This window comes from Euprymna scolopes, chromosome 5 (assembly GCF_053919585.1).
Source record: "Euprymna scolopes isolate OS-2025 chromosome 5, ASM5391958v1, whole genome shotgun sequence".
Lineage (NCBI taxonomy): Eukaryota > Metazoa > Mollusca > Cephalopoda > Sepiida > Sepiolidae > Euprymna > Euprymna scolopes.
Window position 1 is genome coordinate 146,765,609 of NC_136486.1, and position 23,210 is coordinate 146,788,818.

Below are 23,210 nucleotides of genomic sequence, written 5' to 3' on the forward strand. Positions count from 1 at the left end.
ATGTAAAACAGACATTAAAATAAATATGATGATCAATTTTCATGTGTCTATGCATGGGTTTCTCACCTGTACATGATTTTTTTTTACTTCCTATTTATTGATTATTTATTGAAATAAAAAATACAATAGCATAAAGTACTAAAACGAATTAAAAAATCTTTTAAAAATAATTTCATTATGAAATTAAATTTTCCATAAGGCATTTCTTTTTTTTTTTTGTAAAGTCAACTATTTTAATTTGTTAATATTTAGACAAAAAAAGAATAAATTATTTCATGGCATTTTGAAATTTGAAAGGAATATGGAAGCATTAAACTATCTAAAAATTTTAGAATCTATTTCATCTAATAAAAATGTGGTTCAATTAATGATAATTTAATGGCAAAAAGATACCGTAATAATTCAGTTTAATTTTAATATCTCTATTAAAAGAATTTACAAATTAATTTTAAAAAAATGTAAAAGAAACAAAAATGGAAGTAAACATATTCCCAAGCAACACCATGTATATAAAAAAAATCCTCATAAAAAGTAAAAAACAAAATAAAGATATGTTTGATTATTTGAAATGGCAATTTGGTACTTGTCTTTAACTGATATCATGTCACATTCTCAAATATATCAAATATATTACATATTGTCAAAGATTTAAAAACAAACTTTTATTCTGAAACCTTGAGTATTTGGCTCATTATCATATTTAGTTTGACGTCCATTTTACATGCTGGCATGTGTTAGACAGCTTTTAAAAATTGACTTCCAAATTAACTGATCTCTAACTAGTTCTTTGTTTATTCCTCTTTCTCTTGTCCATTTTTATGACTTCCCTCCATGCTTTCCTTGGCCTTCTCCTGTGAATTAAATCTGCTACCTTAATTATTCTATATCTACTAATCCAAGAACTTTCATCTGTTCTTTTAGTGTGACTAGACCAACAATCTATTTAGCTATTTCATCCAATAATTTTATAGATTAAACCTTATCATAAAATTAGTTATAGTTATAAAAATTTTGTTCAGTTAATACTTTAATGATAAAAAGATAATGTAATAACTTAATTTAACTTTCATAATTGTATTTAAAAATAGAAATTAGTAAAAAAAAAAATATAAATGAGAGATAAAAATTGAAGTCAGAATATTCCTGAGCAATGTCGGGGAGGTACAGCTAATTATGAATGAAAAAAAAAAAATCTCCACAAAAAGTAAAAAGAAAATAAAGATATGTTTGATTACTTGAAATGATGATTTGGTATCTGTCTGTAACTGATCCTATTTCACATTCTCAAATGTAGTATATCATATTGTAAACATTTAAAAACAAATTTTATTCTGAAACATTGAAAATTTGGCTCATCATATTCGCTTTAATGTCTATTTTTACATGGAACATATGTTGGATGGCTTTATGAAATTGGCTTCTGAACTAATCTATCTCTGACCAGGGGTTTATTTATCCTTCTTTCTTTCTTTCTAGTCTATTTTGTTTTTCTAAGACTTTCCTTCTGAACTGATCCCATTTTGTGCAAAAAAAAAAAAAAAAAAAAAATCATAAACAAGTTTTATATCACTTCTTTGTCCCATTACAAAGATTACAATAAAAATAAAATGATACTGAATTTTATATCTAATTTGGAAGATGCAAGAAGAAAAATATCAAAATAATTTAGAGTTTTCTTTAATTTCACCTGGAACAAAGATGAAATAATCTCTATATTTTGTTGCTTGCAGATTTCTCCTGAATTGTCTTGAAGATTTGGATGCAAGTCTTCGGAAATTAAACTCAAGGCTTTTTGTTGTACGTGGTCAACCAGCTGATGTATTTCCACAGTTATCTAAGGTCAGTAACTATTTCAACAAAAAATGTATTCTATGTATTTTTATGTATTTGATTTATTTATCAAGTAAATTATTTTACATAATTGTTAAAATTTTTAAGATTGATTTTTTTATATATATGAGGAAAAAGTAGAAATGAATGGAAAACATTGATCTACCAAAAAGATGCAGGCTAGTCAACTCATATTATATTTTATCTTTATCAAATTTAGAGAAATATTCTTTTTCAAAAATTATTGGCATGAAAAATAAAGGGTGGGCTGGAGATCGGAGAAAAAAAATAGGACAAAGAGTAAGAGGACTTTCATGGCTTCAAATTTTTTTTACTTTCTCTTCATCCTTCTCTGCTTCTGTTTCTCCCTCTTTTCCCTTCCTCGTCTTCTCTTTCCCCTTCCTCGTCTTCTCTTTCCCCTTCCTCGTCTTCTCTTTCCCCTTCCTCGTCTTCTCTTTCCCCTTCCTCGTCTTCTCTTTCCCCTTCCTCGTCTTCTCTTTCCCCTCCTTCCTCTTCTCTTTCCCCTCCTTCCTCTTCTCTTTCCCCTCCTTCCTCTTCTCTTTCCCCTCCTTCCTCTTCTCTTTCCCCTCCTTCCTCTTCTCTTTCCCCTCCTTCCTCTTCTCTTTCCCCTCCTTCCTCTTCTCTTTCCCCTCCTTCCTCTTCTCTTTCCCCTCCCTCCTCTTCTCTTTCCCCTCCCTCCTCTTCTCTTTTCCCTCCCTCCTCTTCTCTTTCCCCTCCCTCCTCTTCTCTTTCCCCTCCCTCCTCTTCTCTTCCCCCTCCCTCCTCTTCTCTTTCCCCTCCCTCCTCTTCTCTTTCCCCTCCCTCCTCTTCTCCTTCCCCTCCCTCCTCTTCTCTTTCCCCTCCCTCCTCTTCTCTTTCCCCTCCCTCCTCTTCTCTTTCCCCTCCCTCCTCTTCTCTTTCCCCTCCCTCCTCTTCTCTTTATCTCTTCCTTCTGTCTCTCCTTCCTTCTTCTTCCCTTTCTTTTTATCTATTCCTCTTTTTCATCCCTCCCTCCCCTTTCCTACCTCTCTTTCTCCCCTCCTTCCCTCTCTCTCCCCTCCTTCTATCCCTCCTTTCTTCTCTATCTTCATTTGTATGAAAAATACTGTCTATATCAATATCTATATTTACCTGTATAACAATAAATTATATTCTGTTTTGTTTTAAACTCCAGCTTGAGAATAACATATTAAAAATAAATATCTGCCTTATTCTAGAACATTCCACTGGTAATGGGAATATTTCACATTTTATATTTGTGCCAAGGGGCTGCATATGTTTATCAGTCTTCGATGTTTTAGTTCTTAGTGTACTGCCCCCCCCCTAAAACAAAAAAACTTAAAAATACTAATTTTGATAGGTGGGAACTAACTGACGAATTTATATTTTACTTATTTTTTTCCTTCAGTTTTAACTCAAATTCATTTTTAAATTTCCTGGCACTTTCATAGAATTTGTTTTTCATTTGTTCAGTTTTTTTGTATTAATTTATTTTATTAATAAATAAGCAGAAAAAGGAGGTGATGAAAAAAATTGGCAGTTTTTCAGAAAATGACTTCACATTTTTTTATGGAGAATGAATCAATATTTCTACTTGTTTAGTTGACTTTCATTCTCTTTCGAGAGGGAAGACTCTGCTCTTAAAGTGAAATTGACTCTAAAACTTCTTGATCTTTCTCATCAAATTTTTCTTGGAGTTTATGTATTAGGTTTATTGCTCTTTCTGCTTCTTGTAAGTTCTCTATTCCCTATCTCTACAAATATACTATCAGATACTGTATTAAGTACTGTTGTCATATTTGGAATGGTGAATCTCCGTCCTATTTGAAGGTTCTTGATAAGGTGCAAAAACATATCTGTAATTTAATTGACTCCAACCTCTCTCTCACTGACATTATGTTGCTAGTCCCAGTCTTTTCTATAAATACTATTATGGCATGTGTTTTTCAGAATTGTTTGATCTATTCACTGCTTCCTTTGTTCTAGCTCATTTAACTCATTGGTCTAGTGGTCTCCATCAATTCACTGTTTTGGTACCTCATTGTAAAAGCTTACTATTTGAGTAGCTTCTTTCTATGAACTGTAGGCTAAAAAGTTGTATGAAGGAGGTTACAGGGACTTTAATCCACTTGTCAAATATATGTATCAAGGCAAACTTAGATTGTGCTGAAAAAAATAAGTTTTTTTTCTTGGTCAGAAATCGATCAGATTTCAGACAACTTTATGGCAAAGACTGGTATGGAATGATTTCTATTTTGAATGAGATTTCAAAGCTAAATGTTGCGAGAGAAGAGCAAACACTCACATGACAGATCACTTGTTAGCTTTCCGAAGTGAAACCTATCACTAGGTGTAATCTGTAATTAGAGCATTGGCAGACATGTATAGTGTAGCAGTCTAGAGGAAAAAATCTCTTAAAACCTTTAAGCATAATAAAAAAAAAATGATTTCCAAGAACCACCTTGATCAATCTTGCTTCCCATCCCAACTAGACAAGAACATTAAAGAAAGAATTAAGGCTTCTAACAGTAAACCCTAGTTTACAAGATATTATTAATTACCTGGCAACCTCCTTGTCTCCCTTTCTCTAAGGATTCCATAGTTATTATACGAGCTTAAGAGTTCCTTGTATAAAAAGTGGAGTGCACCCCTTACTGTTCTGGGGTAAGAAAAATAATTAAAAAAATAAATTGTCATTCTCGGGCAGTTTAGAACAAAACTGAGTATAATTGTTTTGATATATAGGTAGTATAGATATCTTTATAACATGTTTTACTCTAAAAACTTATTTTATGATATTGCATTACTAGAATTTGAAAATTTCATGAAATATTTTCACCTTTTATATATTACTTTGGGTATTATGAATGGTTGCAATATTTAGAATTATTCAATAAGTACCATATTTCTTAAGTTAAAGAAATATCTATATATCTATAAAAGTGAACGTATCTGTGTGTCTGTGTACATTTCCCTACGCAATAACTCTCTCAATTTTAAGTCTACAAACTCGAAGTTTGATATACAGGGCACTGAGATTTGGGAAAATCTTTGTGATCCATTTTCGGCCAGAAATTTGTCTGTAATGGGTCAAAGTTCAACGATTTGACTTTTGAGAACTCTACCAAACTCCTCCGACAATTTTGTGTCCAAACACTTGAAATTGTAGATATAGGTTCTTTGGACATGGATCTAACTTAATAACTTGATTTGAGCCTAAAACAATAAATTTTAAAGGGTCATAATAGGGGTCAAATTTTAAAAACATTTGACCTCTGCGGTCTCTACCAAATTACTCAGACAATTTCTGGTCTAAACATTTGAAATTTTACATAAAGGGTATTCAGAGATAGGGCAAGCTTTTTCATCAGTTTGGGTCGAAAATTTTTAGTTACCAATATATAAGTGTATGTATGTATGTTTGCATGTCTGCCTAAAACTTTTGACAGAGGTGACGGATTTTACCAAGATCAGTATCGTTTAAAAGTTCGAACTTTCATATGACAAATATTGATAAATTGGCTAAAAACATTAATATCTTTACCTTCAACTAGGCACTTTTCTACAGGGGGGGGGGGTCACTTTTTTCGCCGATATTTTTGAAAGTCATCCTCTCCTTTCGATTGTCTAGCCTAAATGTTAACATAAGTCACTTCAGGTTTAGCGGTGGTCGTAACCGCAAAGACATCAGGTTTTGTTTCCTGTTCTTTCCCTCCTTCGTGGTACGGGTTCGAGCCTGTCTGCTTACTACCACCTTTTTTTTTTTTTTTTTTTTTTTTTTTTTTTACATTTTCACATCCAAACACCTGGGCAACGCCAGGTTGAAATGCTAATCTAATAAAAATATTGATCAAAATTTAAATTGATTTTTTTGGCAACAATAGATTTTTTTACTAAAATTAATAAAATTGTGTGAACATTTTTTGTGTATCTATGTGTGTATTTCTTGCCTCCACATGACTCATATGCTATTAATAGCTTATTGAAATAAAAAAAATAACTTGAAAAAAATTTAATTAAAAAAAAATTCAATTATAAAATTACATTCAAAATACATTTTGGCTTCTTTGTAAACTAACCATTTTCATGTTTTGTGTGAATTGAAAAAAATAAAAAAAACAAACAAGAAGAACAAACAAACAAACACAAAAAAATGAATTATTTCAGAAGCCATCAAAATTTGAAAGCAATTTGGAAGTATTTAAATTGTCAAATGGAAAATCACTTAAACTGGTATTAAAATTCTTAGCAAATCCTCATGGATTAAAAGATTCAACAATATTTAGAGATTAAAACAATATTGATTTAATAACAGTTTTATAAAACATTTATTTATTTGAGGACTTTCTCCTCCTTTTCTAGTTATTGCTTCACAATGTTTTGGCCAATTATTCCTCTGACCTTTGTCAGGAGGAGAATAGTCCACAAATAAATAAATGCATAAACTACTCATCTCAAAAGAGATTCCAATAATAAAAGTAATTTTATAATAATTTAGTTTAATAATTTAAAGATTAAACCATACCATAAATAAATTTAACTTCCAAAATCTTATTTTTAAAAATGGTACAAAATAAAACAGCCTAAAAAACAAAAGTTCATGGAATTAAAATTTTAACATTTCATATGTTCGATTGAATTTTTTGCAAAATTGAATTCTTTTAAAGCAACATATTCAATCATTGAATTATCTGTCTATAGATGTAAATATTTTCTTATAAGAAACTGGCAGGTCTACTCAGCATTGACCAAGGCATCTTGTTGTATCCTACCCCCTCCTTTTTTCTTCTTCCTTCAGCCTATTTATATCTGGGACGCACGAGCGCACGCACACACAAAGCCCGTGTCAGTATAAGGGAAATAACTGAAACATAAATCAGTTGCTTCCCTTTACATGATAGCATTAAAAGATGGATACACCTTAAATTAAATGACATAAATGGCCATTTGACCATCAATTTATGTTGATTAATAAAAAAACAAACGACTTTTTGTGTGTTTGGTGTGTATTTTTTACGATTTTAGTGGATATACAAACAAACATTTACCCTTTACATAATAATCCAGCGAGGGGAGGGGGGCATTGCCCGGTCGTATCCAGAAAAAAAAATAGTGATGGGGAGGGGGAATATGTGGCGTTGCCCAGTCATAAAATCCGCTTAAATATGATATTTTGGCGTATGTTTAGGAAATTACCCCCCACCCCCTCTAAATTCTACAATTTACACATTTTTTTTTTTGCATTAATCTCATCAATTACAGACTTGACTTTTAGATTGAAAAAAAATTTTGAAAAAAAAAAAATTTTTTTATGACTATGATGATCATCAGGGATCAGTTTTCATTTACTACTAAATTGAACACCAACTTTGTGGCCATTTCTCTCCCATGACTGGTGAATATTCCCATTTAAAAAAGGGGTTAGGGTAAATTTTTACTTTCTTTCCAACTCAATGACGACTTTTACAGGTTTTTGAGTATGCTGAAAACGAATATCATAGTAATGGCCAATTTTAGTGCTGGAAAATTTTTTTCAAAAATATTCAATTCAAACAAAAAAATTGAATACAAAATTTAATTGTACAAAAAACATGTTTTTTTGTGTTATGACAATTCAATGGGTCAAACTTTTAGCATTTGATATAAATAATATTTCTGTTTAATTTAAATTATATTGGGAGCAGGTAAGTAGTTTTTTAAATTGTAATACAAAGATAATTAAAGATAGAAACTGTGTTCAAACGTTATTTAATAGTGAATATATTAATTTCTTTTCTAAAATGTGAAAAGAATTGGATAAAACCTTTTTATGCATGAATCAATAGAAGTAGTGACAAACGCATATAAACATGATAATTTTTATGCGTCGTGATGTGCAAAAAAAATCTGTAAACAAAACGTTCGTCAACTAACTTACGGACATAAAGTATTCATTTTATCTTTGTTATTATTTAGAAAACATAAGTTTTTAATTATGGACATGAAAAGAATATTTTTTTGAAAAAGAATAACCGACAATGAACATTGTTTTTTCTTTTTTTTTTTTGTTCTTGGCTTTCAAGTCATAAATACAGCATCTCAGAGTTAACACTTTGTAATACAAAGAACAGTAAAGATAGAAACTGTGTTCAAACGCTATTTAATAGCGAATATATTAATTTCTTTTGTCCTAAAATTTGAAAAGAATTGGATAAAAACTTTTTATGCACGAATCGATAGAAGTAATGACAGCCGCATATAAATATGAGAATTTTTGTGCGTCGTGACACGCACAAACAAATCTGTAAACAAGTGTTTGTCAATTAACTTTCGAACATAAAGTATTCATTTTATTTTTGTTATTTAGAAATTATAAGTTTTAATTATGGAAAGGAAAAGAATATTTTTAAAAAATAAATTTTTTGAAAAAGAATAACCAACAATGACCACACTTTTAAATGAGTTAAAACACACAAACCACTTATCCAGTTAAGTAAGAGAATAATTTTTATTGGGGTTGTTTTACAATCCACAGAGGCATGAAAATGTGGTCAAAAAACAAATATATAACAAATATGTTACCAAAGGCAAGTTACTCTTCTACCTACTTCGATAAATTTTTGGTGTTTTACATCTTACTTCTATTCAAAAAAACAAGTAGTGTTGAGAATTACATGAGAACAAGAAAAAATGGATGCGATGTCGCTTGACATCTCGACAATGACTTAAAAATAAAAAATTATACAAAATACTAGTAGAAACTCACCCGATAATTGTCACAGTAACTTGAAGTTGTTAAAATGAAATTTAATCATCCCAATTAGTTTAATGTACTTGAAAACATAATTGTAATCTGTACAAAATTTCCTTTAATTTGATATACTACAAGCCATATTTTGTTAATAATTTCTTTGAATTGTGTCTTGGTGGCCATCTTGGATTTCCTGGTTGCCATCTTGGATTTTTCACGGTGTAATGATGACAAATGATAATGTCCATCAAAATAATATTTCGCATGATGGTAAAGTGTTACCTCCCATTTTTAAAAACTTTTATGATGCTTCTAATTAAAGCCTTAAAATGAAACTTAATTATGATAATTAATTTAATGTACTTGAAAACATAATTCTGATCTGTACAAAATTTCCTTTAATTTATATGCTACAAGCCATATTTTGTTAATTTCTTTGAAGCGTATCATGGTGGCCATTTTGGATTTCTTGGTCGTCATCTTGGGTTTTCTGGTCGCCATCTTAGATTTTTTTATGATATCATAATAGCAAATGATAATGTCCATCAGAATAATACTTCCTATGATGATACAGCCTTACCATTTTTCTTAGTTGCTTTTATGATGTTATACTTAAAGAAAGCTGTTTAAATGAAATTGGAATGTGCTAATTAGTATGCTAATTAGTCCATAGGTTACCAAGTAAGATAGTATTATGATAAAATGTTCAAAATTTCATCATAATATCTTAAAAAGATCTGAAGATACAGCTTTTTAAAGATGGGTTTGTCTGTAAATTGTACAAATTCCCTACCATTTTCAGTCACAAGCTTATATGCATTTGAATAGGACTGACTTAAGGCAAAATGTCCAGTGAACCACACATTTTTTGATACTTTGAATGGTCATAACTCCAGTTCTAATGGATTGATTTTAAAAAACTAAAGATATTATTTCTTTATTTTTTATGCTTTTTTTCAATAGTACTTGATTTGAGTTTATTCGATCTAAAGAAAAAAATGGTGTGGTATTGCTAATATTTGTATGTCGCATAGCATGTTTTCAGACAGGAGGAAATATGAGGGGGGGGGCCTGATCACATAAGAAAGAATTAGCTGCAAAGTTCTTGGCAAAGAGTTTGGTTTTATCCGATGCTGATGAGATTCTCTAAGGTCTATTGATTATGGTTGGGATAGAGCACACATTTCTATTCAGGACCTTGTTTGTTATTTTCCAAAACTGGTGGGAACCAAGCCACTGCTCAGCAACTTTGAACTTGACGGACTGAGCATACAACTCTCTTGCGTTCTTTATCACTCTTTTACAGTGGTTGCTGGCAGTCCTGAAAGCAGCTTTAGTCTCGGGTATCTATTACATTGAATGGAAATAGTGATTTCTATGCGCAATGGCAGCAGCACATTCTAGAGAGAACCATGGCTGCTATCGTGTTAGGATAGAAAAAAACTTATGTTATTAAAAAGAAAAATAAATAGATGTGTGTCGGACAAAAGATAAGAACATAAGCAAGCACGTTATCAGCCCAAGACTCCATTGATATCATCATGTCGCAAATCTAATTAAAACTGAAAGTTAAAAACTTGCGTTCGCTCATATGCAATTAAAAAATTTTGTCGAAACCAAGATTTTTATATGATCCACCTTCAAACAAAACGAAATTTTTACACTAAATAATCAAGGATTTTTTAATTTTTCGATATTATTTCTCTGAGAGATTACTCTTTCTAACGATACCATTAAGTACCATTTTTTGAGTCTTTGGTATGCCTCAACTGAGGATTGAACCCTGTTCTCCTAGCCTATTAGTACAGTTAAAATAAATATTAACGCACATAAAAATTTGTAATTTTTGTTTCAATGATTCAACTTTTATATCATCATAAGTTGTTAAAGGTTGTACTTATTTATTGTAGGAATGGAATATCACGACATTGTCATTTGAGGAAGATCCTGAACCTTTTGGCAAAGACCGAGATGCTGCCATTTGTACTTTGGTCAGAGATGCTGGAATTGAAGTCATCATCAAAACTTGTCACACAGTATATGACTCCAAAGCGTAAGTTTCTCTTTAAAGATGTATTATCATATTTTCTAATATCTCTATGTATAAAGCAAAGTGGTCTGTATGTGTGTCACAGCATAACAGTTAAATGGTTGATCTAAGAGCCATCTTAACTGCAGATTTAAAATTAGTACGTTCGATCTGATATTATTGATTTTAGATATGACACTTTCTAAAACCCATTATTCAAAATGAAAACTATGTAATAATGACATTAAAAACAAATGTTCTGACATTCTTAGTGTTTCCTTTTAGCCAACCAAATGACATAATTATAATAATCCTTTATACTTTTCATGGCAACTCATTGTACATATTTCATGTATTGTTTACTTTGAAGAGAAGAACCTTAATTCATTGTTTCTTTTTTTTGTTTTAAATGGATAAAAAAATCTGAGAAATGTTCACTAATATATTTTTACTTAAATTTTTTCTTGTTTGTTTATTCATTTTAGACAAACTATTAGATCTATGCAGAGAGGTAAAAAAATCCCTTTGTAAAACTTATTTAAGTATGTTAAAAAGACAAAATATTTTTGTTTAATCAATGACCTTGTGCATAAAACATTCATCTTCATTTCTAATATTTTATGCCATTGTGGATTCGAATCTCACACTAGGCAATTATTTTTTGTGGATCATATGGATTTCAAGCATCCTGAAATCAGCATCAGTGAAAATAACAATGTTTCAGTAACATCAGATTTTTAAACTTCTACTACCGGTTGAATCATAAATAAATAATCAAGTTACACTTTCCTAGCTTTTCCATGACAAATTTTTACTTAGAAAAGTTTTACTGCTAAAAAAAAAAAAAAAGGTTTTATTTACAAAAATATTTTAAAAATATAAGTATAACAAAAAGTGCTTGTAAATAAAACTATTATTTTAGTACGCACATTTGTAGTCTTGTTAGAAAAGACATGATATTAAAACAATTTTTAAAAATTAAAACTATTTAGTTTATAAAATACAATTTTATTTACAAATTTTATATAATTTATGTCTTTTATAATAAAAAAAACTATTATTTACTTGCCTCCCCACTAGGGCAAAGTTGGATACAAGGTTTGTTTTTAATGCAGGGAAAGATTTATATTAAGAAAGTGTATATATGTGTTGGGAGTCATAATAGATATTTATTTAAAAGATCTTTCCTCTTTTTAGTCAATCAAGAAATCCTTCCAGACTGAGACAACTTAAATTTTCATCCCTATTTAGGATTCTCCTTTGTAGGGTTTAAATTTTCTGTTAAAAACTGACTTTGTGTCGAATATGCCCTAATGTAGAGGCAAATATTTGTAACTTTTTAAAATTAAAAATGTACATTTTTTATAAATTTCGAATGTCGGATTTTAATATAGCTAATATAGTGAAAAAAGGGGCACTTTGGATTGGGGCAAAAAGAAAAATGACTTCAGTCAAGAAAAATTTCTTTATTCCTTAGTTTAATTAAAAAAACACATTTTGCATATTATCCGTCTCCATCTGCTAACAAAGTTACAGATATGTGTATTTAAAAACAGTTTTATTTACAAACATGCTTTATTACATTGTTAGACATACATTTTAATGGAAAACCTTTTTGTAAATAAAATTGCAAATAAAACCTTTTTTTTTTTTTTAAATAGTAAAACGTTTTTCTTTAATAAAAATCTGTAATCTAACAGTTATAAAATTGTACATTGTGTTTTTGATTTTTCTTGTTGACAGTTCAACTGATTTGAAAGTTAAAAAATGCAGTGTTACTGAAAAGTGTCCATTTGGTTGGTGCTAATTTGGGGGTGCTTAAAATCCGTATGGTCCTTTTTGTTTTCTATAGCATTCTAGTTATTTCCTAGCTGATATCAATCATAATAAGCCTGTATATTTTTTTTATAAACTATGGATGAAAAATATTTAATAGATTTCCTTAACGTCTAAACTTGGCTATAAAATTCAAGAAAACCTGGCATAGATGAGTACTTCAGTTAGTGTAAGATAAGTATAGAATTAGAATGTTTGCTATTCAATTTGATCATGTTTTAGAAAAATGGAGACTTATTTCCTGTACATGTGAGAAAACATATTGGTTGTTATCACTGATAATACATGTATGGATCTTTATTGTTATGTCAACGTATGGCAAATGCACCAGAAAGAAAAGGATAATTACGCAACAGTTGACTAACAATAACATTTAGTTTATTTACAGATCGTCATGGATGAACATAAAAGGATGTTAGAAAGAATCGTAGGAATAACTAAAAATGAGTTTTAAATAAAGAATACAATTATTTGGAAATAAGAAAATGTAAAAGTTGCAAAGGCAAAAATTACAACATATGAATGCATTTTTTTTTTTATGGTGTTTAGGGTTCTGTGAATGTTCTAAATTTTGTGATGGGCGGCGCAAGGTCTGCTCTCCATGTGGTCTGATCCAAAGAGTTGATATCAGTCAGGTTTCATGTAGTCATATCACTTCTTATGCATTCAAGCCAGCTCTTCCTCAGTCTACCATGCCTGGGATATTCAGGTATGTTATGGTGTTTATAGAAGAGGTGTCACATGGTTATTGGTTAAATCACTGAAGGCATCAAGTGCGTAAGACATCTGTAATTCCACCAATACCAAATTTCTGATCAAACATGGTTGATATGTAAATTTTACTTCCTTTTAATTTTTTTTTGCATTGATACAACTACTTTAAGAATCATGTACAATATGACCATAGTCTGAGAGTCGTTTGACTACATCAGTTCAGTTATCAGAGTTGGGTCGGATGATGTATATTTTTTGCTGTAGCCCTTGATATATCCAAAACCTTTGACCAAATTTGGCATTAAGATTTTCTGATAAAAATAACAGTATTACTCGACAAATGCTAAATACTAGATCTTTTTTAGAGGAAAATCCAGGTTGTGTTCTTGATATACGCACACCTAACAGCGTAATTATAATATGGGAGTGCCCCAGGGGTTGATACTTAAACCCTTATTATTCCTGATATTCATACATGCCTTCCCTGATAATATTGTGCCAAAGTTGGATATATTTGTTGATGATACGATAATAAGCCTGAGGAAAAAACAAATATTTACATTTCTAAGGCAATGGCAGAATCCTTAGAAAATGACCTCCAGTTCATAGTGGAATGAAACCATAAATGGATGGTAACATTTAATGCTATTAAGACTATGCTTCTTTCCTTTAACAATTACAAGAAGTCTTCTCAATCACCGATAACCATGACAAATAACACCCTTCCTTCAAACTTTTTGGATATATACTTTAGATGTCTGCCTGGTCAATGATTCTGCTATTTGAGATATGATTCTGCCAGGTGATTCCCAGGATTAATCTCAGGTGGGCAAGTGGAAGATGTTGAGCCTATTCTCTTGAGGAGAGTAGAGTGTTCATGATTCACTGCTACCTTTATAACCACCACTGCCAATCCAGAATGAGCTTGCACAATCAAAGCAGACACTGCAATTTGGTAACAGACTAATCTAAGATGCAGAACTTAATTATCTCCCAAGACAGACAAATGCTAACAAAACACACACACACACACACACACACACACGTACTTCCATCCCACCCTTTTTCTAGTCTCTGGTCGAAATCATTTCGGATGATGCAAGGAAGCTGTTGACACTATGCTCTATAATAGACATAAGGGAAAAATGAATGTACATATATTCACGGCAATGATCAAAAGCTTAGAAAACGTTCTTCAGTCTGTAGTAGAATGGATGGTAACATTTAATGCTAAAACTAAGTTTCTTTCTTTTAACAATTACAAGAAACCTTCTCAACCACCGGTAGCCATGACTAATAACACTATACCTGAGAGCTCACTGTTCAAACTCCTTGTGTTAACATTAACAGGTAACATGAATTGGAACAAATACATTGAAGACATTGCCAAGACAACTGCAAAGGTGGACTCTCTCTACTGTGCTAGAAAACTACTCACACTTGACAGTATCCTGTATCTCTACAAAGCCACCATTCATCTATGCATAGAGTATTGTTGCCATATCTGGGCTGATGCATCCACGACTAGTCCTTCTCTTTTGGACAGGGTTCTAAAAGAAATTTCCAATCTAATAGGTCCAGCACTATCAGCTAAGCTTCAACCCTTGTCCTGTTGCAATGTTGCATTCTTGTGCTTGGTTTGCAAGTATTTTCATGGACTGTGCTCTGATGACTTTGTAGCACTTTCCCTCCTTACGTAAATACTACTGATTAACTTGATGAGCAGCAAAATCCCACCCCATCACTATAGATGTCCCTAGATGCTAGAAAGCCTTCTACTCTAATAGCTTCTTCTGATGAATTGTTAGACTTTGGAATTCTCTCCCTGTCTCCTTTTTTCCTGACTGTACTAGCATGCCTAAATTAAAATGTAATGTGAACAGACACCTTGCAATTCAACTCCCTAGATAGTACCCTGCTGACATAATTGTAAATAGTGTATCCAAAAGAAAGCAAATATCAAGTCAGACAACAACCTCAAACTTATGATCTAGAATAAATTTTTGCACTCTATAATAAAAAGTCAATAGTGGTTGTTATTTTTTGTTATTCAGATCATCACAAACAACAATAATAATAATAATTTATATATGAAAAATTAAATTATTGCTGTAATTCTATGATTTTATATGAATATTTTAGTAATAAATAGTGAGTGTGAACACTGGCAAAGCATTATTATTTAATTAGTTGTTGATTATTTTTGTACATTACCAAAGTCCATTTTTGAGGGAAGTTGAATTTTCTTCCACATTAAACAGACTTCGTATCTAACTTTGTTGCACATTATTTTTGGTGCTGTCATTATTTTTACACTTACACTTACTAAGGCCAAAAGCTATTAGAAGATGAGGGGTTAGTGGGATTGTCAGTTGAATGATGAACAATACTATGAGAGGATTAGATCTACAAAATGAAAAAGATTTCCATTTAAAATTTCACTCACAGATTTCATACTATGGCTTTTGTCATATTAAATTATGGCAGTACAAAATATTTTAATGTTTACATACTAGAGACATCGAACATACAGTTCAGCAAAGCACCAAGATATTAAAATAGTGTACGTTTTGTGATGCCATACATTAATATGGAGACAAACAATATGGTAATCTCGATAACAATATCATGTAATTTGTAAAATAAGATTCTAATAAAACTAAAGAAAACAACTGTGGCCAAATATGCTTCAAAGATTGTGTGAATTAGTTTTATCTTTATTTTGTTGATTTTCTGTAATTCAAAAGTTTTGATATTGCAATGATTGTTCTGGTTCAATAATTTCATATTGTTCACATTTTAGGATTCTTGAAAAAAATGGTGGCAGACCCCCCTTGACCTACAACAAATTCCAGAAAATTCTCGAAGAAATGGATTTGCCTCCACGACCTTTGGAAACGGTAACAGTTGGTGATTTTGGAGACTGTCGTACTCCCTTGTCTGTTGATCACGATGAAAAATATGGTGTACCAACATTGGAAGAACTTGGTAAATCTTCATTACTTTTAATTACACTTCATTGATGTTGACATTTTCATGTTTTTTTTTTAATTGTTTTTTTTACTAATAATTATTAATGATTAAGACCAAAAGCCACTCAAGGATAAAAATTAATGATATGAAACAATTGTCAGTTACAAGATGAAGAATATTATGAGTGGATTGAGAATGGATTCACTTTGTAAACTTGGAGACATTTTATAACAGGAATTTGTTGAAATAGGTGTTGAAGACGACCATGTTATAATCTGCAGGGAAGCAATCCTGTGGTAATGTTTTCAATGAAGCAGAAGCCGTTGTAAAGAAGTTTATTTTTGGTTTGTTATAGAAAATTTAATTTAGAATCAACAGCAATATGTTTTTGATTGATTTCACATATGTTTGTCTCTGTTTACACAGTTTTCAATATCACAAAGACCCTCATTAAGTGGGAAGAATCCTGCTGTGATCAGATTTTTAAGAAAAATGATGTTCAGGGTCATCTACGTATGAGCTCAAAAATAGAGACCATGTAGATGGATATCTTTAGTGAATGTGTCAAGCAAGCAACCTCTGAACAAAGACCATTAACAAAAGACCAGAACTAGTCAAGGGTGAAAAGATTTCAGGAGATGGAAAGAGGAGGCGGTCAGAGCTAGAAGAGGCGGTCCCTCAGTGGAAGAAGAGAGATTTGAATATTAAAGAGAGGGCAATTGATTTTCCTGAGAGCTACTGGGCAATTGGTTTTGGTTAAAGCTACCAGGCAATTTAGTGAGTGTGTCTCTGAGCCAGTTGGGTCCTTTGGGGGCTCTTGGCTGAAGTACTGTGTCAAGGAGACTTGTCTCTTTCAGTTTAGTCAGGCAAAACATTGCATTCTACAAGTCTGCCATTCAACCATGGGAGAGCAAGCACCATCTGTAACCTCCAAGAAATAAACATTAATGACTGTTTATAGGTTAGGCTTGTAGTTTTTGTTTTGCTGGATGTGAATACTTTGTTGCAACATTGACAGCGCCTATAGTAACTTTGGACTGGCACATGTAAGATAGTCATGGCCAGTGCAATGAATGCACACATGGCATATTCATGTTGAGATAACATGTCCATCTAGCACTAAAAGTTAGTGTTTAACAATTGCAAATATGTGTGAAAAACATTTTATTTGTTACATGTTTGTTATGCCAATATGTTGTAGACAGTGCATCCCATTTTGGTCTATGATACATCAAGATTCTTAGATCAAGCAACATTTAATGTCCAAAACTATAAATAATAATCATGGAGATATAAGTCCAAATATGAATAACGTGAATCATAATTCCTTATTTCAGTAAATTGAAAGCAGGAAAACGTTTTGAATATAAATAAAAATGTTTTAAATATAAATAAAAACTTGTCTTGTTTTCATCTGACTACTGTTCTCATCTTGAGTGTGGTTTTCACAATGTTTCAGTCGATATAACCTCCGACCTATGTCAGGCGTATCTTGTCGAACTTGAGAATTTGGACGGAATTTCGAGCGGAACCCTTTATTTACTTCACGGGGGTAGTGTGCTCTTGTTCCGTCAGCCATGACTGGATAGAGGTCCTAAGTAATTCGCAAATGTATATTTCGGTCGCCCACACTGAGGATTGAACCTTCAACCTTCAGGAGAATATCACTTTTACAATTGATTTTTCCCAGTACTCTAACCACTGTGCCATGGGTCCTTGTGGTCCAAATTCCGGTGTTCGACAAGATACAGCTGAAGAAGGTCAGAGGTTATATCGATCGAAACGTTATGAAAATCACACTCAAGATGAGAACAGTAGTCCGATGAATAATGATACAAATAACCAATCCTCATCTCAAAAATTCAGAAACGTCATAAATAAAAACGTTTTGAATATAAACAGAAATGTTTTAAATATAAATAAGAATATTTTAAATATAATAAAATGTTTTAAATAGATCTTAACGTTTTTAATGAATTTCAATGTTTTCTCTTTTTTGCTTGTTTAGGCTTTGATACTGAAGGATTAGGTCAAAGTAACTTTCATGGTGGAGAAACTGAAGCACTAGCGAGGTTGGACAGGCATTTGGAGAGGAAAGTAAGTATCTCAATATGATAGAATAATTATAGGGTATGCAAGTTTTCATGTAAGATGTTTGTTATCGTAACTTTAAATTTAAAAACAAATTAAATCATCTATTGAAATTGGCTTTATTCCCTAATCTAAGTTTTTAGTTGCGTGCAAGCGACTCTATAAGTCACTCCGTCGGTCCGTTGGTCGGTCGGTCTGTCGGTCTGTCCGTAACGCTTTCGTGCTTGGCCTTTTGGCCAAGATCAAAGTGTAGTATCTGTTCCTACTACATGCTGTACTTATGTTTGTAACTTTGTGATATAAAGTGGGGGATCACTTTTCTGTATTAATTTAATGTAAAATGATCACCCACTTTACAACCAGTCAGTCTCAAAGCCATTCAAGTCATTCTCCAGATCATTCAAGTTGTTTTTGAAGGATTCCAGTTATTTTTTAAGCATTCAAGTCATTCTTAAGGTCATTCAATTCATCCTTAAGTTCATTAAAGTCATTCTAAGTCATTTACTTTTTATTTATTTAAGTCATTTCAGCCCATTTTTTGGTCATTTTAGTTTATCTTTAAGAATTTCATGTCAATCCTACATTCACGCATTCATTCATTACACAAGAGCACACGACTAATGGCTATCGGCCTTGTTTCTTATAGGATTCTATAGAATTGATAATGTATTTGGAATAGCCTCTACCACCAAAATCCCAAAATAATTTCAACAAAAATATCTTGTATGAAATGCAATAATTGCAATCATTTATTATGACTTGTACTCAACCTAACCATGATCTTTATATGTAAATTAATTACAGTGGAAATGGTGAAAATGAGGTTTAGTGTTTTCTGATTATAGCGTTCATTATCAAAATGAGTTTTATAATAAAAATAAGGAATAGTTCTTCTTTTATAAGGAACTTTGGATCTGAAAATTTTTCAAAATTTAATATTTTACTATCAGACTGTCTGGCATTGCCTGATTGTAAGATAGACTTAAATATATCTTAATTCATGCAGATTACATATTTATTATAGAGAAAATTCTCTATTGATTATTATATTGAACCTAGTATATAGTAGTGAAATCAAAACTAAAAAAAATATATATTCGACTTGGGTGCCATCAGCGAGAATCGAAATCAAAATCTACAACTCTCTACCCTCATTCCTTAGCTTCTGAGCCATGCTCATACACATATATATATATATATCTATATATATATCTATATATATCTATATATATATATATATATATATATATATATAAAATTCACCTGTCATCCCTTTTTTAAAAGATGGAATTTCCCGATCGTAGAAGACAAGATTCAAGCAAGCACAATGGATTAGCATTACAAGTGTATATTGTATTTTCGTGGACATTGCCAATATTACATACCTAATGTGCTTCAACAAGTCATATATTTTTTATTTGTTGGTCAATTTTTAAAAGAATTATATTGATGAAAAGAGAATAGAATAAGCATTCCAATGATGTTAATTTATTTTTCTTTTATGCGTTCAGTGTTTTTATGCTCCAAGTTAAAAATGAAAAAAACTGTAAAAAATGACGACAACAAAATGGGAAACAGTTTTTTCAATGTTTACATTTTATACATTACGTTTGGATACATATGCGCAGGGTTGAATTTGATTGGATATGGCTGAAATTTTACAGGCTATATAAACATAGAAGTGCATCTCTACTGGTGTTTGATTTTTTTTTTTTTTTTTTTTTTTTTTTTTTTTTTTTTTACGACCACATGAAGCAAAGTTATGACTGAGCAAAGTTGATGAAGAATATTTCAAAATTGATAAAATAAATCGGCATATATCATCCATTTTCATATAGATAAGTTTCAGAATTATTTTCATGTATATGTAAATATTTGATAATTATTAATTGCGTGGAATTTTCTTTAAAATGTTATCTTTTATAGAAATCAAATCCGCTTACAGAAAAACTGTCGCTAAGAAAAAAACAAATTGAAAACTGTCTTACTGGACTAGTCATTTTTTATTCTGAGTTCGTCAATTTAAAAAAATTATTTTCAAGTTTTTCAAATTTGATTTCCAAACAATGCTATTTTGTTGTTTTTAACGCTTTTAGTACACATGCACTAAAAGCATTAAAAACCAACAAAATGTACTAAGTACATGCGTTTAACTTCTTATTTGTACTTAAGGTAGAATTGTGTTTTTTAGTAGTCAAAAAAAGCAAACAAACAAATATATAACAAAGAAAATGTATTTGTGCACTTATGCTACCATGCTGAAATAATAACATTATTATTTAGAAACCCATTCTTAACATGGGGAAGGAAGGGTGTTTTTTGTTAACTATTCTGTACTTTTACCTAACAATTAAATAAAAAAGATATTGTGAAACTTTAATTTATTTTTAACTCCTTGTCAAGACCATTTTTTTGAATCTGTAAAACAAACACGTTTTTTTTTTTAACTGACAATATCTAAATAATAATAATAATAATTAGGCGGTTCGATAAAGAATTTCATTATGATGCATTTTGTAAAGTTTTGCCTTGTTTCCACCTTAACATTTTCCTTTAAAATGACTACCTTTAAAGGTTTTTGGGTATGCTGAAAACGAATATCGCATTTAAATTTTCCGCAAATAAGTAGCTTTCAGGATATTAAGCAATGTCATTTCTTACGTTATATCTGGTGACCATCTTGGTATGCGAGTTTCTGCATAGTTTCTCGAGGTTGCACTTGCGTGCTTGCGCATACCAAGATGGCCACCAGCAATAACATAAGAAATGACATTGCTTAATATCCAGAAAACTACTTATTTGCAGAAAATTTAAATGCGATATCTGTTTTCAGCATACCCTAAAACCTATAGAAGTAATTATTTTAAATGTTAAGGTGGAAACAAGGTAAAAAATTACTGTTTTATTTCTTTGTTTACATAATTGAATTTTCAGTAAAACAACAGAATAGAAACGACAAAAATTACCATCAACTGGTGAATATATAGTTGTTGCTTATCAGGATTCCTGGTACTGTTAAAGTTGCATCGAGGATTCATGTAGAGTACGATTTATGGTTGCATCTCAGAAAATAGGGGTATATTTTGGGCCAGATAGAGAGGATTTACAAAATTGAAAATTGGACTGGTCCCAAAATGTATAAGTTCTGGTCGACTATGGGAATTTCCATCTTTTACAGAAATCCAAAATCTATATGAAAAATTTTTGTTGATTTATTTCTGAGATTAATTCATATCTACTCAATTTTTTTTTTTCTTTGAGGGGAGTAGTAAATACCAGCCATAAATGCTCTTTAGGCATTCAATGGCTACACCCAAGATTAAGCTCTCCTTTGGTGAAGAGGCAGGAAAATGCCTATTCTCAATAAAGCTATATTTGAATACTCCTATAATACTTAGTTTTGTTCATAAATAGACACCCACTGTATGATACCATGCGCCAGTTTAAAAAAATTGAAATTTGTACATCTGAATTTATAATTCATGGCTTATGGTAAAGAGATACATCAGATTTGACTGCATAATCAGAAAGAGCACACAATTTTACATAAAACTGCCAAATTTTATGAGAATAGCTTGAAAAATAAATAAATGGTAGTGAAATTACAGAATTTCTTGAAATGTTGAGGTCCATAATTTAGCCCACTTTTTCTAAAAAAAAAATGTCCATGGAAAAGCCTAAAGTTTGGCAGTTAAAGTTCCCATAACTTTTGAACTACTGATGATATTTGCATAATTCAAACGGTTTTAAACATCTTTTTCATAGCTCTGTTCATGCAAGTTGATAAAATGACAATTATCTAAAAAAAAAAAAAAAAATCAACTTGTAATGCTAAATGGATGATCTACAGAGTTTTACAATTATATAGATTAATCTCCCTCTTTATACAGAGAGAAAGAGAGAGGGAGGAAATGAATCATGTAGCATTGTAAATTTAATTAACTTTTATTTTATTTATCTAAATAGTGTCAGCAAGAAAGTGGGATACATAACATAATGTAAGAAATAAATTCCAATGTGTGTGTGTGTGCAAAGTTAAAAAAGAAAACTCTGCATATCAGTCTCTTCACACACATCTTTTTGTTGATTTTCTCTTATTCCATATAAATGTTTTTGCTTAATTTTCCTTTTCCTTTATAGTTTTTCCTATACATTTGTAAAGATTTTTATCTTTACAGTCTAATACAATTATGTGCTGATTAGCCATTTGTACTAGTGTTTTCTGGAGCCATGGCCTTTTGTAAACTTCTCAGTGAAAATTAGCAATTTCCGACGTGTAGTTTACCAAAGCTTACTACTCTAAAAAACTATTGTATGAGATTATTAACATTGATATATTATGTCTCTACTAACATAAGTGTTTCAGTTGGTTAAAAAAACATTATCCCATGGAGACATGATGAAATAATATTAAAAAATTTATATTATTTATATGGCTTGAGATTTACTATAAGAATTTAATCATTTGCGCATAAAAAAAATGTTAAAATTGTTATTTTACGAAAGCATAAAGATGTCCTGTAGAGGATAAGTTCTGTGTATCCGTGTTCTAGATTTTTTTGTTTGTTTATTTTTGCAGGCTTGGGTTGCTAGCTTTGAGAAACCCAAAATGACACCACAATCATTGTTTCCCAGTCATACAGCACTTAGCCCTTATCTGAGGTTTAGCTGTCTTTCACCTCGTTTGTTTTACTGGAAGTTAACAGAACTATATACAAAGGTAAGTTAATTTCTATGTTCTACAACTTTTATTAATCCTATCTTAAAAAATTTTTTTTTTAATTTTTAAATGTTTTTATTTACCAAAAACTTTCTTTTAAATGGTCATGGATGATGTGAAGACTTTCTTCTGATCTGGTTAATCTAGTGGTTGAGCAACTCAACTAAGGGATACTTTCTTGATGATAGATCTATTATATTCATAACAGGATTCTCCTTGATAAACCCAGGAAGATATTTTATTTTTATTTTTTATTAATTCTAATTTATAATGAAAATCAGTCTCTA

The 23,210-nt window shown here is 31.0% G+C and overlaps 1 protein-coding gene across 3 annotated transcripts in view; it reads left to right on the top strand.

The window, feature by feature from the left end:
• Window positions 1–23,210, top strand: part of LOC145277010 (cryptochrome-1-like) — a 63,528-nt gene that overhangs the window by 19,716 nt on the left and 20,602 nt on the right. For all 3 annotated transcript variants that reach the window (XR_013868078.1, XM_080128606.1, XM_080128608.1), the window contains exons 2-6: window positions 1,731–1,839; window positions 10,471–10,613; window positions 15,943–16,127; window positions 18,121–18,209; window positions 22,783–22,923. Coding sequence is in view for 2 of the 3 variants with exons in the window: in XM_080128606.1 (XP_079984732.1) it covers window positions 1,731–1,839; window positions 10,471–10,613; window positions 15,943–16,127; window positions 18,121–18,209; window positions 22,783–22,923 (667 nt within the window). In the remaining variant the exon portion in view is untranslated. The remainder of the gene's footprint in view (window positions 1–1,730; window positions 1,840–10,470; window positions 10,614–15,942; window positions 16,128–18,120; window positions 18,210–22,782; window positions 22,924–23,210) is intronic.